Source organism: Balaenoptera physalus (genome assembly GCF_965194825.1).
Source record: "Balaenoptera physalus genome assembly, chromosome: 12".
Taxonomy (NCBI): Eukaryota; Metazoa; Chordata; class Mammalia; order Artiodactyla; family Balaenopteridae; genus Balaenoptera; species Balaenoptera physalus.
Window position 1 is genome coordinate 74471316 of NC_138897.1, and position 19683 is coordinate 74490998.

Genomic DNA, 19683 nt, shown 5'->3' on the forward strand with positions numbered 1-19683 from the left:
GGAAAAACACTTCTTTGCCATTGTTTCTGGAGTTGCTTTCATAACTTCTAATCTGAAACGTTCCTTTGAGACTATTGGAAAATACTTTAATGAAATGACTGTGGAAACCCCTAGGATAGTTTTCTCTTTCCATTAACATAAAAAATGCTACCAACCTTTTATTACAGAACAAGACAAACAGAAGTCTTTAGAAGTTGAATGACCTAATACATTTTGAACAATATCACCCACAAAGCATACATCTACAGTTTAATCAACTGTCAAGTATAAATGACAACGAAACTTTCACTTCATTTAAAACAATGCATTCACATTCCTTAGTGATAAATTCGTCCCATCTGGGAGCTGGAAGTGAAACTTGTTACTTATCATGTGTTTATAGCTTGGTCATTAGAACATTCTTGAAATGAATTATGACAAACAAACCTGAGACTTTAATAACTGAGCTCCTATTTCCTGAATTTCGTTTACAGCAAGACTTCCCTTCTTGCCACACTTCCTGAATCATTTCCTAAGGATAAAGCACCCATCTTAAATTACTTGGTTCTATCCCACAAAAGGCTGGTTTCCAAGGAGATGCTGTGGACTCTGCATTACTTCAGACTCACATTTATGAGAAAAATTCCTCTCATTAAAAACTGTGATTTTCCTAACAAATCAACAACAATAAAATAAAAACAATGTATAAATAAGTAAACAATGACCAATGAGCTTAAAACTCACTTCATCAACAAATATAAAAAGCTACCAATCAAATGGTGGCAACTAGAAAATATACTTTTGTTCGTCATCTTTGTAGTCTTTTCTGGAAAAACAAAGAAACAAGGACTACATTGTGCCCTCTTAGATGCACCCAAGAAAATACAGAAACCCTAAACCACTTTTACCTCATCTCTTACTACAGATTTTTATCTTCTTCTTAAATAAAAAATTTAAAATATTAAATTGGCATATTCATAATGTGGAATATTATATAGCTGTTAAAATAATTATGTGTATAAACTGAGAAAAATAAACACATTACAAATCTAACATTTAAAAAGTATGTAGGTATATGTGTGTGAGCATATGTGTATGTGCATGTAGAGTTGTACATATATCACAAAATATCTCAAAAAATATTTAAATTGAATAAAAACAGTTAACTCTAGGACTGGAATGGGGGATGAGGAATGGAACGAGAGGAATATAATTTTTATTGTCTGAGATTTTTCCAAAAGTAATTTTGAGTTACTTTTGTAATAATAAAAAAATTGTGTGTGTGAATGTACAATTTATAGATTAATCCAAAACACCTGAAACATAGCTTCAAATGCATACAAATAGTAAGCCTGTCATAAAATCATGTGTTTTAAGACATATGAGTTTAGGCCTGCAGCACAGCTCACCTTCTGTCTGCCCACCCTGCCTCCTCCCCTCCCTTCCATAGGGTCTCTCCTGGGCCACTCTCTAATAAACATCTTGCACACAGGAAAAAAAAAAAAAGACGTATGAAATAATGGCCTATATTAATAATAACAAGAAACCATTTATTCCCAAAGATAAATTGGTAATAACATTTGTTTTGGTAATCAATAACATTAAAAGAAGAAACAGCTGACTGTGATGGATTTCACTTATGGTACAATATAGAGTCCACTTAAATTTAAAGGAAGTGTCATATTCTTGCATATGAAAAATACCATTTCCTGATTATCATCCCAACTGTCTACCAAAAACTTCTGAATAACTAAAGTCTCACCTCCTTAAAAGCAAGAATAAAATTATGCAAAGAAATTATGTAAGGAAGACAGTCAACTTTATTGTAAATATTTATTGTGAATTTAATATTTGACTTGTAACTTTGATTTTAATGTCATGAAACAGAAGGCACAGATGTTAAGAAAACTGGAGTTAGATAAATAGAGTTTCTAATTCTGATTTTTTTTTCTTACTCTCTGACTCTGGACAAACTGCTTAAATCTCTCTGAACCTCACCTTACCTATGAAATAAAGACAGCACCACCTATGATGATTGTTATGAGAATCAGTGATAGCCTTACAGTTATGACATTCAGTGAGTTTTTACAAAGCTTATCCCAAGTCCTTCAATTTCTTTCCATTCCCCACCAGAACTCTAGTCCAAGTTAGCATCATCATTGGTCTGCCTGCTTCTGCTTTCACCCTCCTACTTTCCATTTCTCTCACAGTGGTTTTTTATATTTTTCCATAAAGAAAATTATGAAGAAGCACTTCCAAAATAGCACAGTAAGGACCTCCAAAAATCTGCTTTTCCGTAAAAGCAGTGAGAACATTAGCAAAACTTTTCAAAATCAACTTTCTCAGAATTCTGGAAATTAACCAATGACTTGCAGCAGCCCAAGAAGTGTTTCTTCAAAAGAAACAGCTGAATCTCAAAGAACAACAAGTTTGTGGGCTTTTACCCTATACTATTTTTATCCCCTTCTCCCAGCTCTGTGGTAAATGTGAAAACCAAGCAGCCTCTCAAGCAAAATACTTGTGAAAACCAGAAGCTTAGGAGCCAATGGTGGGAGTAATAATGGTTTGGAGCTTTCCAAAGCACCCTATCCCCAGAAAAACACCACTATCTGACCTGTCTGGTAGCTTCTTAAGAAAGCTCCAGTCACAGGACTTCATTTGACCTGACTCAGAGATGGCTCAGTGCAAACAGCCCTCCCCTCAGGGCATGTGTCAAACAAAAGCAGTGGCAATTGCTGAACATCACAGCTGCCTGAAGCTGCAATACAAGTTGGGTAAACAAGAGGCTAAAGAAAAAACTTAGAAGAACTATCTGGAGAATCAGATGTTCATAGGAGGCTTTGAAAAACTCCAAAATATTCTTGGGAATCTAGGAATGTGCACAGCTCTGTGCATGCTCAAGAAAGAACTGAGAATGTACTACTCTCTCACGGCTGGCTGAACGTGAGGTTTTACACAAGCAGGAAGTGAAGGCTAAGACAGAGTTGCAAGTTGCCAGAATGTTGAAAGTATGCCCCAACACAGAGAACTCTTCAACAAAGCCTGGGAGAATTATTGGTTCAAGGCATTTAAGGAATCTCTGTCCAATCAACAGCTGACCACTAAGCTAACCAAGCAGAAACTTCAGTGGCTACACATGACAAAGAATACAGACTTTAAAAAATTAGTCCAGGAAAGCCACTAATTCACAAAAGGCAGGAACAACAACAAACAGCAACAATAAACCCGGGGAGGGAGGACAACAAGGGAACTGATTTTTTTCAAAGTTGCTACAATATGTTACTTAAAATGTCCACTTTTCAACAAAAAATTATGAGATATCCAAAGAAACAGGTAAGTATGGCCCATACACTGCAAAAAAAAATGCAGGCAAGAGAATCTGAGGAAACCCAGATGTTGGACTTAGAAGACAAAGACTTTAAGTCACCTATTATAAACATGTTCAAAGTACTAAAGAAAACCATGTCTAAGGAATTAAAAAAAAAATCCTGAGTACAATGCCTCACCAAATAGAAAATATCAATAAAGAGGTAGAAATTGTTTCAAAAGACAATGGCATAGGGCTTCCTTGGTGGTGCAGTGGTTGAGAGTCCGCCTGCCAATGCAGGGGACACAGGTTTGATCCCTGGTCCGGGAAGATCCCATATGCTGCGGAGCGGCTGGGCCCGTGCGCCACAACTGCTGAGCCTGTGCTCTGGAGCCCGTGAACCACAACTGCTGAGGCCCGCGCACCTGGAGCCCGTGCTCCACGATGGGAGAGGCCGCCGCAGTGAGAAGCCCCACGCACCATGGCAAGGAGTGGCCCCCGCTCACCGCAACTAGAGACAGCCCGCGCGCAGCAATGAAGACCCAATGCAGACAAAAATAAATAAATAAAATTAATAAATGTGTTAAAAAAAAAAAAAGACAATGGCATAAAGCAATAATTATAAGATCATGCTGAAGGGCTTATAATGTATAAAGATGTAATTTGTATGACAATAATAGCACAAAGGAAAGAGAAAGGAATGAAGCTATATCACAGCAAAGTTTTGTATACTTTTGAAACTAAACTGATATAAATTCAAACTATATTATTTTAAATAAAAATGTTAATTATAATGCCTAGGAACCAAGAAAATAACTAAAAATATATACAGTAAAAACAACAACAACAACAATAACAGGGGAATGTAAATAGTATACTAGAAAATATTTAACATAAAAAAAAAGGAAGTAGTGTAGGAAGAGAAAAAGACATATAGAAAACATATGAAAGACACCGAAAAAGTCATATAGAAAACGTATAACAAAGAGGCAGGTGTAAATCCTAACTTATGAGCAGTTACATTAAATATAAATGGATTAGACACTACAATCAAAGGAGAGGGACTGGCAGAATAGTTTTTTTTTTTTTTAAATAAAACCATGATGTAACTATATGCTGTCTACAAGACACTCACTTCAGTTTCAAAAACACAAATAGGTTGACAGGAAAAGTAAGAAAAAAAATATACCATATAAGCAGTAACCAAAATAGAAATGGTGTGGCTATATTAATATCAGACAAAATAGCTTTTAAGGCAAAAATTGTCACTACAGACAAAGGATATTTTGTAATGATAAAAGGATCAATCTTTCAGGAAGACATAAAATCATAAAAATATTAGCACCAAACAACAGAGCTCCCAAAATACATGACGCAGAACTGGTAGAACTGAAGGGAGAAATAGACAATTCAACAATTCAACTTCAATACATGTTCTACTTCCAATGATGAATAGGACCATCCATCATATTAACAAGAAAAAAGAAGACTCGAACAACACTATAAACTAATTAGACCTAATGCACATCTATAAAACACCCCACTCAACACAGCAGAATACACATTTTTCTCAAGTGCAGATGGAACATTCTTGAGGAAAGATATGCTAAGCCATAAAGCAAGCCTCAATAAATTTAAAATGACTGATATGACACAAAGTATGTTCTCCAACCACAATGGGATGAAATTTGAAATAAATAACAGAAGAAATTTTGGAAAGTCACAAATATGTAGAAATTAAACACGCTCATAACCTTTAACTAGACTGACCATAAATTAAATATGTTATCCATCTAGTTAAAATCTTCTGATCACATCCCATCATTCTTTGAATAAAACATTACAGCCCTACAAATGGCTTAAAAGGCCAAGGCCCTACGTGACCTGTCTCCTGGCCACAGCAACAACCTCATCTCCTACTATCTCCTCTTCACTCACTCATTCATTGTGCTCCACTGATCTTCATGCTATTTTCTTCAATTAGCCAAGTTCAAATTAGCTGTTTACTCTGCCCAGAATGCACTTTGCCCAGATCTTCACATTTAGTTCTTTCAGGTCTCATCTGAATCTTACCTCCTCCCATAAACTCTCCCATAATTCTGTCATTCTCTTTTCTCAGTACTCTTCCCCTTTAGTCTAGTCTTTTTAAGTCTTCTGAGCACTTGTCACTTTCAATCATTTTCATATGTATTTATTACTCTATTTTCTGCTTCTCCCCACTAGAATGTTAGCCGTAACAGCCCTGTTCTTGGCTGAATCACTGAGGTTTAGAACAGTGCCTAGCACATAGAAATGCTCAATAAATAATTTTATTTCTTGCTGAAGAAATGAATTGAAATTATAAAAAGCACACATACCCCAAAAGTGTATAACAAATGCATACTATCATCTATAAAAATGCAGCATTATTTTGTGCATTTCTGTTATTAAGCTCCAAGGCATTTAAAACACTTTTTTTACTTGTAATGACAAGTAAAAGGCAAATAAATTGCAATCTCAGACTCTGGTTTATACCACAGGAATCTGAAATTGAACAGTCTGCTCAACATTATATGGACATATCGTGTTAAAACTTGAAAGAGAATTCTGAACTCTTAAGATTCCTTAATTAATTAACTCCTTTGTCCAGGAAAGTAGTATAGTATACTGATTAAGGAAAAATTCTTCAGAATCAGACAGACCTGGGTGAAAATCTAACTCTTCTAGTTACTAACTGGATGTCCTGGACAAGTTATTTAACCTCTCACTGAGTATCAACATTTGCTTTTGCAAAGTTAGGATAATAATATGTACTTCATGAGCTTAATGTGGTATAAAATTGATATCACAAATAAAAGGATTCAGACAACACTTTGGTAAATAAGCATTCGATAAGAGCTATTATATTTTGTTACTATTATAATTTAGGTAAACCAAAAGGAAACATGAGGCCATGATATTTCTTAATATTTTTTATTACATATAACTGTCATCAGGTATAATACCTGACAAATAAGGTATAATACTCTGTCATCAAGTATTATACCTGATGATAGGATTCTGTCATCAGGTATAATCAATGAATGAGAATATGAGAAGAGCTGTACAGAACGAGGAGGTATTTACGGTATGCTTTAAAATTAATGGGGAAGTCCCACTGTGAAACTTTTCCTTATATAGTGTTATACCACATGAAGACTATCATTCCTTTGGGTTTCTCTTCCTACAGTACCTTTGAAGAATAAAACTATTTCTGTAACTCATAATTCACACTAAAATGATAGTAACTACTTCACAACTAACTTGTCTGAAAAAATGTGATTCAAGAAAATTCCAAAACAGAAAGATAAAGGGTAAGAAATCAAACTAAAGTATATACAACTAAAAAGGGATATGATATTTTAGGAATGAGGGTACATGAGGGTACGTGCATCATGATTAGCGACCAAACATCATTTGTTTCAAAGTCTGTCAGCGATTGGTCACTGCACATCTGTTATTCAGCCCATACACAAGCAGCAAAGAGGTAGTTGTGTTGCCTCCTTATCTCCCAGTGATAAACCCCATGTGGACATTTTATAAAAATGAATTTTTGAAGAGAGAACTGACCAACAAAGATGAGTGTAGCAAAGAAATAAAAAGTGACAACACTGAAGGTAAAATTCAAATCAAATATAAAGGGAGCTATAGGAGAAAGAGCTGACTGTGGGAATGTTGACACACCCACTGTTCAAGGGATTCAGTCAGAAGAACTTAGTGACAATAAACTTAAGGACATAAATGAAGAAAGCAGTTCTGACAAAAAAGCTGAAAATGTTCCAGAGAAAGTGATGCTGGTAAAATTACTGGAATTATAGGAATTCTCAGAGATATTTCACAAAACTGAAAGTACAAAGATTAAAACATTAGAAGCTGATCCAAATTAGAAAGGCGTATGAGTTTGCCAAGGCATATTGTCATTGGCATTTGCTCACTCTGTATTGTGAATTACATGATGAGAAGAAGGCAGTAAGCACTGTTCAAATAACTCTGGATAAGCTTTTTATAGAAAAATAAAAAATAAATATAGTTTTAATATTTTCCATTCCTTATACACTTATAATCTACAATAAGAAAGTTTTTAATATTTTGACAAAAACCGGTAAAGGTCACAGACAATCAAAATTGTTACAATGATCACACTGCAAGATTTTTCAGCTTGCACAGTCGTTTCTATGGTACTGTGCTACCATGCAAAGCAAGGAGTGCCTGTATATGCTGTTTCCATTATACTATGCTAGCTTGCTAAACATACAAAAGGTTTCAATGTGGGAGATTTGAAAGAAATGTTAGATTGCTTCCAGAACTGATTAAAAAGTAGACTAAAACTATTGAGGTCTTCAGCTAACAATAAAAAAGAACTTCTAAACTTCAAGGTGGGGACTTCCCTGGTGGCACAATGGTTAAGAATCCACCTGCCAATGCAGGGGACACGGGTTCGATCCCTGGTCCGGGAAGATCCCACATGCCATGGAGCAACTAAGCCCGTGCGCCACAACTATGACCCCATGTGCCACAACTACTGAAGCCCATGCGCCTAGAGCCCGTGCTCCACAACAAGAGAAGCCACCACAATGAGAAGCCCACGCACCACAACGAAGAGTAGCCCCCACTTGCTGCAACTAGAGAAAGCCCACTCACAGCAACAAAAACCCAACACAGCCAAAAATTAATTAATTAATTAATTTAAAATAAATAAATAAACATCAAGGTGATAAGTTTATGGTTTGTGACATCTGCATCCTTAGAAGTCTTCAAGAAAAAAACGCACAATTATGTGTCTCCTTATTTTCTCATTGATTTAAATACTGAGGTTTATAAAAAAGTACACAGGAATATCAGGACTATAAAATAAATAAACAACAAACTTTCAAGGGATTTTCAAGCCAATTTAAGACTCAGATACATTCAAGTGACATGTTTATATAACAATATAAATAATTAAGTGAAGTTAGCAACAGACAACAAATGATATTCACAGAAGCTCAATGTAGCTTCCAGGAAAAAGTAAGAGTTGACCGCCATAAAAAAGAATGAAGTAATGCCATTTGCAGCAACCAAGGCTGGACCTAGAGATTATCATGTTAAGTGAAGTAAATTAGACAGGGAAAGACAAATATCATATATCACTTACATGTGGAATCTAAAAAAATGACACAAATGAACTTACAAAACAGAAATAGACTCACAGACACAGAAAACAAACTTATGGTTACCAAAGGGGATAGCACGGGGGAATGGGGGATAAATTAGGAGTTTGGGATTAACATATATATACTACTATATATAAAAGAGGTAAACAACAAGGATTTACTGTATAGCACAGGGAACTATACTCAATATCTTGTAGTAACCTATAATGGAAAAGAATCTGAAACAGAATATATGAATATCTATATATACATATGTGTGTATATAAATATAACTGAATCACTTTTCTGTACACTTGAAACTGACACAGCATTGTAAATTAACTATACTTAAATTAAAAAAAAAAAAAAAAAAAGTAAGAGTCTGGACCTATCCTATGTAGCCCAATAATAGTGAGAGCAGGGAAGAAAACTCCAGGCACAGAGCTTGACATAAACAAGAAGTAAGAAGAAAAAGGAAAAGACTGGACCAACAAGAGCAGGTTTATCAGCAGAGGAGCAAGAAAAAAACGGGGAAATGTGACCACTTGTGCAGAGTCTTGAATATCAGGCCAATTGGCAATATGAACAGAAAGTTTTTGATGAGAAACCTGTTACAATAAAAGCTTATCACAACAAAATAAGAATGAAACTATAAGAACCTAGACTATAATACTAACTATGGAAATAAACTGTATAAGATATATACGAAATATATTTAAAAAAGAATGCAGAGGGGTTATTGACCAAATTGATAGAAAGAATTAAAAAGGAAAAAGAGATAAATAACCTAAATGTATGAGACCAGGTAACTAGGAACAATGACCCCAATGACAAAATTCAAAACATCAAGAAAGCCACCTTGTCCAAAGAAGCAAGATGAGTTTGTTGGGGGGATCCACTGACCATGAGGAACCTTAGATCACAGAAAAGATGTCACTTCTGCTTCCAGTAATGACTGAGCAAGATCCTAGTGGATCCACTCCCACATAGAAAACAACTATAAAATCTAGACATAATACAAAAAGAAGCTACCTGAAAGCACTGGAGAGTAACAAGAAGCAGGCAGATTCTGGAGGAAGAAAGCTGTGAAATGACTTTCCATTTTCAGGGTGCAGAGATGAGGTGCTGACTGCAGGTCAGCAGGGCAACAGGAGTGCTGTCTTTCTGGTCTGTAGAATCAGAATATTGAAGCACAGGAAATCATAGTCTTTGGCCAAGGAGGAAGGGGATTCCAGAAGGAAAAGAACCAGAAAAGGGATACACAAATTCTGTCTTCCAACATCTTTGGATAACCCTTGAATTAACATGTATGAAACAAATTCAAAGCAGTTCAACTAAAGACAAAATATCTGTACTGAAGCTGGAGCTTCAACTCAAGAAATAAAGTATGCAATTCTATTCTGACCGAGAGAATTACTGGCCAAACAACTTCAACAACCACAGAAAACAATGGAAAACTTTCTCAAGAAAAAAAATCAATTCAAAAAGTATTCACACAAACCAACAAATAGTCAGAAAAGAGTAACAGAGGAACAAAAACAGAGAAGACAAACAAATAAAATGGTAGAGGCAAAATCAACAGCATTGATAATCATGCTAAATGTTAATGGACAAAGATCCAATTAAGAGACAGAGGCTTCCAAAACTGATTTAAAAAGCAAGACACAATTATATGCTGCCCAAAAGAGATGAATTTTAAATGTAAAGGCCCAGAGAGACTGAAAATATATGGATAGAAAAAGATACATAATGCAAGAAGTAAGCAGAAGATGGCTAGAGTGGCTATATTATATCAGACAAAACAGATTTTAGGACAAAAATTAGTACCAGAGATAAAGAGGGACCTTGCATAATGATAAAAGGATCAATAAGACATAATAATAAATAATAATAATAAAAGTGTATATGTTAATAATAGAGCTTCAAAAATCATGGAGCAAAATTTGACAATATTAAAGGGGAAAATCACCAATTCCAAAATCTTAATTGGAAGAAAAAGGAAAAGACTGGACCAACAAGAGCAGGTTTATCAGCAGAGTAGCAAGAATAAAATGGGGAAATGTGACCACTTGTGCAGAGTCTTGAATATCAGGCCAATTGGCAATATGGAACAACAGAAAGCTTTTGATGAGAAAACTGTTACAATAAAAGTTTATTACACCAAAATAAGAATGAAACTATTTATTTTATGAATAAAGTGAAACTATTTATCTTTATTTCAGCAATTGATGGAATAACTAGACAAATGTAAGTCAGCAAAGACAAAGAAGATATGAACAACACTATCAACCACCTTGACCAAGTTGATATCCATAGACTTATACCTCACAACTGCAAAATACCCATTCTTTTCAATTGCTCATAGTAGGTTCACCAAGATAAATCATATGCTGGCCATGAAACAAGCCTCAGTAAATTGAAAAGCAGTAACATCATACCAAGTATGTTCTTTAACCACAATGGAACCAGGTTAGATATCAATAATAAGATAACTTTAAAAAAACCCCAAGTATTAGGAAATTAAGTAACGAACTTTAATAAACTCATGGATGAAAGAAGTAATCATAAGGAAAATTAGAAAATATTCTTAACTGAATGATAATGAAAACATAACATGTCAAAATTTGTGGGATACAGCAAAAGCAGTGATTGGAGAGAACATTTTAGCTTTAAATGATTACATTAAAAAAGAAGAAAGATTTAAAATCAATGGCCTAACCTCCCATCTCAGGAAATGAAAAGGACAGCAAACTAAATGTAAAATAATTAGAAAGAAGAAAATAATAAAGAGCAGACATTGATTAAAGAGAAAATGTACAACACTGAAAATCAATAAACCCAACAACTGATCGTCTAGAAATAAAATTGATAAACATCTGGGCAGACTAATGAGACAAAAGAGAGAAAATACAAATTAACAATAGCAAGAATGAAAGAAAGGACATCATTACAGATCCTACAGAAATGAAAAGGATAATAAAGTAATGTTATTAACAACTTCATGCCAATAAATCTGCAACCTAGATTAAATGTAAAAATTAACTGAAAGAAACAAAATACCAAAACTAATCTAACAATTAGAAAACTTGAATGGCCTCATATCAATCAAAGAAATTGAATTCATAATTAAAATCATCCCACAAAGAAAAGTCCACGTAAAGATGACTTGACTGGTCAATTCTATCAAATACTTAAGGACAAAACAATGCCAATTCTACATAAATTTTTTTCAGAAAACACAAGAAGAGGGAACACTTCACAGCTCATTGTATGAGGCCAGTATCACTTTGATACCAAAACCAGCAAAGACATCATGAGAAAAGAAAACATAGATCAATATCCCTCATAAACACAGATGCAAAAATTCTTAACAAAATTACAGCAAATCAAATTTGACAATATATAAAAGTGATAATACATAATGACTAAGTGGTATGTATCCCATGAATGCAAGGTTGACTTAACATCCCAAAACAAAATCAATTTAATTTACCACATTAACACACTAAATGAGAAAAAATATGTATTATAATTTCAATAGATGAAGAAAAATTTTGACAAAATTCAACACTCAATTGTAATAGGAATTGAAGGGAATATCCTCCACCTGATTAAGGGCATCATCATCAACAATAAAAAGCTCACTACTTTTGCACTAAGATCAGGAATGAGTAAAGGAAGTTTGCTCTCACCATTTCTATGCATAATTGTAGTGGATATCCTAACCAGTACAATGAAGCAAGAAAAAGAAATAAAAGGCATATGCCAAAAAAAAAAAAAAAGGAAGAAGTAGAAATGTCATTACCTGCAGATGACATGATCATGTACAGAAAAGGTCCTAAGGGATCTGTAAAAAGTCCTACTAGAACTTAAAAGAAAACTCAACAGGGTCACATGACACAAAGTAAAAAAATACATTTTTTTCTATAGACTAGCAATTAAAAATTAGAAAATGAAAAATTTTAAATCCATTTATAATAGCATCAAAAAACAAAATACTTAGGAATAAATTTAATAAAAGATGTGCAAGACCTGAAAGCTACAAAAATTTGTAAAGGGAAATAAAAGAAAAACTAAATAAATGGAGAGATATACCATATTTATGGACTGGAATGTTGAGATAGCAATTCTCTCCAAATTAAAAATTCAGTGCAATCCCACTAGTTTCCTAGTAGGTTTTTTGAAGAAATTGATAAGTTGATTTTACATTTATATAAAAATGCAAAGACAGAAGAGCAAAAACAACCTAGAAAAAGAAGAATAAAGCTAGAACACTCACAGTATCTGATGTTGAAACTTAAAATAAAACTACAGTAATCAAAATAGCATGGTTTTGATAAAGATAGATAATAAATCAATGGAACAAGATAGAGAGTCCAGTAAATACCCCAATACTTTTATGATCAAATGGTTTGTGACAAAGGTGCCAAAGATAATTCAATGGGGAAAGGACAGTCTTTTCAACAAATGTTGCTGGAACATGGTTATCTATATGGAAAATAAATAAACCTTGACCCTTACTTCATATAATACCCCAAAATTAACTTGAAATGAATCACAGACTTAAAGGCAGAAACTATAAAAATCCTGGAAGAAAAGATAAGAAAAACTTTATAACTTTGAGTAAGACAAATATTTCTTAAACAGGACACAGAAAGAATGAACATATACAGACAACAGCTAAGAGGCAGTTGGAGATAAGGTATCATAATGGGACTGGGCTTATTCTTTTCTGCAGGTGGGGGGGCTCTCATAGTGCTTTTGCTCATACTTCTTTTGCAGCCCATATAACATCAAAATCATTCTTTCATTCAGACAAAATAAATGTGAATAAAAACTCTCCAACCAACCTCTGAAGCCCTTGCATCTTAATATAAAAAATTAACTTTTACAGAGAGAGAGAGAAATTGGAAGGTATGTTTTACCACATCAAACTAGACAACAATGACATTTCAGAGAAAGATTTCAGAAAGGATCATAATGAAAAAGTCAGTTAGAAAAGTCAAAATTAAAAGAAAAAGGAATTGATAAAAATTTACCAGGCATATTTTCATGACAGAGAGTATAAATGAACTTTCTTTTACATAATGAGTATATTCCCAGAAAAGTAAGTATAAAAGCAAGTTTTATAAAATGCAACTTTTTATGCAGTAGTAATTTCTTTATAAATTAATTTTATTATGAATCATATTATACAGAAAGACCCTTCATGATTTCAATAACAAACCCTAATTTATATTTTGTATAATTCTAAATGTTCCTAAGTTAGATTGCTTAAAGCCAAATATGGAGTTGAAATATTAATGCAAATTATAAATATACAATAAATTTACTTATCATAAGGGAAAAAAATCAGAGACTAAAACTTGAAATTATCAAAAAAGGTTGATTTTTCATCTATAATCATAAAAGTGCAACTTTTCAGCCATTTTCTGTGTAAAAATCACAAGAGGTTGACAAGAGAAAGTAGAAATGACATAGAAAAAGGAAAAAGATAAAAGTTTATAGCTATTCACAAATATAAGAAGGACACAAGTTAAGTGGACCACAATAAAAAAGGAATGAAGATATCTGATCTGAAATTTAAGCTCTCTGTATTTATCAGGCTCATTACATCAATCACAGGCTTAAAAAAAAAAAAAAGAAAGAAAGAAAGAAAGAAAGAAAAAGAGAAGACACAGGCCAAGCCTTGCTACAATAATTTACTAATTTGAACATTTAATAAAAATGCACAATCATAGCTATTATACACCAAACACCAAGTATGTACAAGTAACATATTATCTCTAACTCTTAAATAACCTTACAAGATAGGTATTATCATCCCATTTATCTTAACCCCAGAGAGGTTAAGAGATTTATCCAAAACCATATTGTCATTAATAGAAGAGAAGGAATTTGAACCTAGGTCTGTCCTTTGAAAACAGCAATCTAACTCCCGAATGCTGGCATACAACAATTTTTTAAAACAGATTTTGTTTCATTTACAATGATTATACGTATAAGAGAAATCCTTTAGGGAATTACAGAATACTAAACAACTCATAAGGTAGCAGCAATACTAGAAATTCCACTGAATGAGGCCAAAAATACCTACCAGAAATAAGGTAGAAAGCTATGACTATGACATATTATTAAGACAGTAAGAATCTTTTTTAAACTTCTAGGAAATTTCCATTAACCTTTGTTAACCAAACAGAAAGCCAAAAATAGGATGAAATGGTTTTGTGGTTCAATAAAAAAAAAATCTCAACACTTCAAGTCACATCTTAAGAAATCATTTCTAAAATAAACTGGGGGTTAGGAGGTGAAGAGGCACAATGAAAATAAAGTATATACAAAACAAAGATAACAACTCAAGACTTAAACTATTCAAGGGAAAATAGATAATTACAATGATTTATTAGGAAAAAAAAAGTTTCTCTGATTAAATACCATTCTGAAAATAAGCAGTCATTGACAGGGAATAAAATTATTTAAAATTGAAGTAAAGAAACACGATCATAATACTCCATCTAAAACATCTGTGCAAAAAAGAGGTGTCCAAAACCTATAGAAATAACTAGAACGCATCCTATCAAGAAACTGAGTGAAAATAAAATTTACATCTCAAACATACAGGAAAAGAATTAAACTTAGACAAGGAAAGCATACTTCCAAAGCATAAAAAAAGGAAGCTATTCACTAGTGTACCAGCTCAATGAAGCCATTCCACATCTTGCTGAAGTACAGACTATTAAAAAATTAATAACTGCACTCAGTCAATAAAGTGTTACATTAAAATAAGAAATCAGCACAAAAGATTCCATGAAAGTAAATGAAATTTCTACCTTTGGCCATTTGGGATTGAGAAGTCGGGCTTTGATTGCATCGTCCAGAGCCTTGTCATACTGCTGGATTTTCATATAGGCTGCAGATCTATTGCTGTATAAGATGCAGTTCTGAGGGTCAACAGCTAGGGCTTCATTGTACAGAACAATAGCTGTGTGGAAATCTCCATCATGACAGGCCTGATTACTCTGACGAACTTTCTCAACAAATTCAGCTTTGCTCAGCACTGGTCCATCAGGACTTCTCCGGCCAACAGTCTTAGCACCAAAGAGAGGAATCTACAAACAAAGAAACTTTGTGAGACAAAGTTTAGATAATCCAGAGAGGTTCCTTGTCTGAATTTCAAGAGAACATGGACATTCTTCATAGTCTGCTTTATATTATAGTTAACTTTTGTGCCGTGAAAGACAATAAACTTTCCAAGAAACAGCCAACATAGTACCTTACATACAAATGTATCACTATATATGTATGTGTGTTCATATATATACATGTAGTTATAAACATACCTATTTATACATGTATATATTTTTGATTGAGAGAATGAATGAATAAATGCAAAAACGTACTCAGGCTTTCCCTTGGCAATCTAAAGTTATACTAAGAAAATAACCAAAAGGGACTTCCCTGGTGGCACAGTGGTTAAGAATCTGCTTGCCGCAATGGTTAAGAATCCCCCTATCAAGGCAGGGGGCACAGGTTCAATCCCTGGTCCGGGAAGATCTCACATGTCACGGAGCAACTAAGCCCGTGCGCCACAAGTACTGAGCCTGTGCTCTAGAGCCCGTGAGCCACAGCTACTGAAGCCCACGTGCCTAGAGCCCGTGCTCCGCAATAAGAGAAGCCACCGCAATGAGAAGCCTGTGCATCGCAAAGATGCAACGAGAAGCCCCCGCTCGCCACAACTAGAGAAAGCCCACGCAGCAACGAAGACCCAACGCAGCCAAAATAAATAAAATAAAATTAATTAATTAATTAAAAATAAAATCTGCCTGCTAATGCTGGGGACATGGATTTGAGCCCTGGTCCAGGAAGATTCCACATGCCGCGGAGCAACTACTGAGCGCCACAATTACTGAGCCTGCGTTCTAGAGCCTGTGAGCCACAACTACTGAGCCCATGTGCCCCAACTACTGAAGCCCGCATGCTTAGAGCCCATGTTCCACAACAAGAGAAGCCACCGCAATGAGAAGCCCATGCACCACAATGAAGAGTAGCCCCCGCTCGCCACAACTAGAGAAAGCCCGCACACAGCAACAAAGACCCAATGCAGCCAAAAATAAATAAGTAAATTTAGAAAAAAAGAAACAAACCAAAATACAAACCTATGCAGACAATATGATCTCAATTATGTGAAGATGGTTACACTTAAGAAATTAATGAAAGGAACAAGATCAAAATATTAACTATGCTGAAGACCTAAATAGACGTTTCTCCAAAGAAGACATACAGATGGCCAAGAAGCACATGAAAAGCGGCTCAACATCACTAATTATTAGAGAAATGTAAATCAAAACTACAATGAGGTATCACTTCACACCAGTCAGAATCGGCTTCATCAGAAAATCTACAAACAGGGACTTCCCTGGTGGTGCAGTGGTTAAGAATCCACCTGCCAATGCAAGGGACAGAGGTTCGAGCCCGGTCCAGGAGGATCCCACATGCCGCGGAGCAACTAAGCCTGTGCTCCACAACTACTGAGCCTGCGCTCTAGAGCCCGCGAGCCACAACTACTGACCCCGCATGCCACAACCACTAAAGCCCACGCGCCTAGAGCCCATGCTCCTCAACAGGAGAAGCCACCGCAATGAGAAGCCCTCGCACCACAATGAAGAGTAGCCCCCACTAGCCGCAACTGGAGAAGGCCCGTGCGCAGCAACAAAGACCCAACGCAGAAAAAAGTAAAATTAATTAATTTTTTAAAAATCTACAGGGGCTTCCCTGGTGGCGCAGTGGTTAAGAATCTGCCTGCCAATGCAGGGGACACGGGTTTGAGCCCTGGTCTGGGAAGATCCCACATGCCACGGAGCAACTAGTGCCCGTGAGCCACAATTACTGAGCCTGCGCGTCTGGAGCCTGTGCTCCGCAACAAGAGAGGCCACGATAGTGAGAGGCCCGCACACTGCGATGAAGAGTGGCCCCCACTCTCTGCAACTAGAGAAAGCCCTCGCACAGAAACGAAGACCCAACACAACCAAAAATAAATAAATAAATAAGCCTACACCTTTAAAAAAAAAAAAATCTACAAACAATAAATGCTGGAGAGGGTGTGGAGAAAAGGGAACCCTCTTGCACTGTCGGTGGGAATGTAAATTGATACAGCCACTATGGAGAACAATATGGAGGTTCCTTAGAAAACTAAAAATAGAATTACCATATGACCCAGCAATCCCGCTACTGGGCATATACCCAGAGAAAACCATAATTCAAAAAGACACATGCACCCCAATGTTCACGGCAGCGCTACTTACAATAGCCAGGTCATGGAAGCAACCTAAATGCCATTGACAGATGAATGGATAAAAAAGATGTGGTACATATATACAATGGACTATTACTCAGCCATAAAAAGGAACGAAATTGGGTCATTTGTAGAGACGTGGATGGACCTAGAGACTGTCATACAGACTGAAGTAAGTCAGAAAGAGAAAAACAAATATCATATAGTAACGCGCATATTTGTGGAATCTAGAAAAATGGTACAGATGAACCTGTTTGCAAAGCAGAAATAGAGACAAAGACATAGAGAACAAACGCATGGACACCAAGGCAAGAAATGGGGGGTGGGATGAACTGGGAGATTGGGATTGACATGTATACTCTAATAGGTATAAAATAGATAACTAATGAGAACCTGCTGTATAGCACAGGGAACTCTACTTAGTGCTCTGCGGTGACCTAAATGGGAAGGAAATCCAAAAAAGAGGGGATATATGTATACATATGGCTGATTCACTTTGCTGTACAGTAGAAACTAACACAACACTGTAAAACAACTATACCCCAATTAAAAATATATATATATATGTAAACTATGCTAAGTTATCTTTGGATATAAGATTGTGAGTTATTTTCTTAAAATTTTCTCTTACCCAAATGTTGGGCAATAAGCATACATAAGTCTTAAATTTTAAAAAAATAAAACTTTTTAAAAATAAATTTTCATGTACCAATGAATTTTTTTAGACTGGCAAATTTGCTAACTATAATTTTGCTACTACCATGGAATTTCAAAGACAAACATCAGTTTTTGGAGATTACCAAAAAGAAGAAAAATAATCTGCTGTAAATTGTATCTTGGCAATTTAAGACCTGTCTTTGATGTTGATTTTTCCAAATCACTAAGTTTTCTATGATTTTATAGCAGTGACTTTAAAATGAAAGGGAGTGAATGAGTCAAATGTTACTCATTTTTAAAACAGGAAAATTATAAACTGCATTAGAGTCCCGAGGATAGAAGCTTAAGACAGCAGTATCAAGAGAGACAGCTTGCAATTTCAAGCAGGCTTGCCCTAAGTGAAATTACAACAAAAAGTGTGATTTCCTTCCCGGTGTCTTCCTTTAAGACTCAGTCCAGTCCCTCTATTCAAAAGTGCATAATCTTTTTTTTCTTTTTTTTTTTGGCTGCATTGGGTCTTTTTTGCTGCGCTCGATCTTTTTCTAGGTGTGGCAAGAGGGGGCTACTCTTTGTTGCGGTGCGCAGGCTTCTCATTGCGGTGGCTTCTCTTGTTGTGGAGCACGGGCTGCAGGTGCGCGGGCTTCAGTAGTTGTGGCACGCAGGCTCAGTAGTTGTGGCTCATGGGCTCTAGAGCACAGGCTCAGTAGTTGTGGCGCACGGGCTTAGTTGCTCTGCAGCATGTGGGATCTTCCCGGACCAGGGCTCGAACCCATGTCCCCTGCATTGGCAGGCGGATTCTTAACCACTGCAAAACGTGGATAGATCTAATATGTGACACATCAACATGCACAAAAGTAATAGATTCCTCACAGAGGTATTTGCATTAAAAAGAGCAGACTTCACAGAGAGCAGGAAGAAGGCAGAGCTAATCTCTCACACAGGCAACCAGATTTTTTCCTCTGCTTATAGGGATATCATAGCCTAGATTTCCAGGACAATTCAAAATATCCTAGAAGTTTCAAATATCAGTGCCCAAGTTATATCCTTCAACTACCTCATACTAGAAGTAACCAATAATGTACTCTAGTTAGGGTTTTGTTTTTTGTTTTTTATTTTTAATTATGATCATGAAGCATATTGCTTGAAAGTGAACGGACTATGGAACATTTACCAAACAACCAGGATTTTCCTAAACAGCCTTGATGTTTATTTATTTCATCCACATCATCAAACTAATATGTAAGACAGTGACAATGTATAAGACTGATTTCATTTTGGAAAATACAGTCATCATGACT

The 19683-nt window shown here is 35.4% G+C and overlaps 1 protein-coding gene across 2 annotated transcripts in view; it reads right to left on the reverse strand.

Annotated features, from left to right (window-relative positions):
* Nucleotides 1-19683, reverse strand: part of TTC28 (tetratricopeptide repeat domain 28) — a 582221-nt gene that overhangs the window by 532752 nt on the left and 29786 nt on the right. For both annotated transcript variants that reach the window (XM_082416383.1, XM_082416382.1), the window contains exon 2: nt 15267-15545. In XM_082416383.1, the coding sequence (XP_082272509.1) occupies nt 15267-15545 (279 nt within the window). The remainder of the gene's footprint in view (nt 1-15266; nt 15546-19683) is intronic.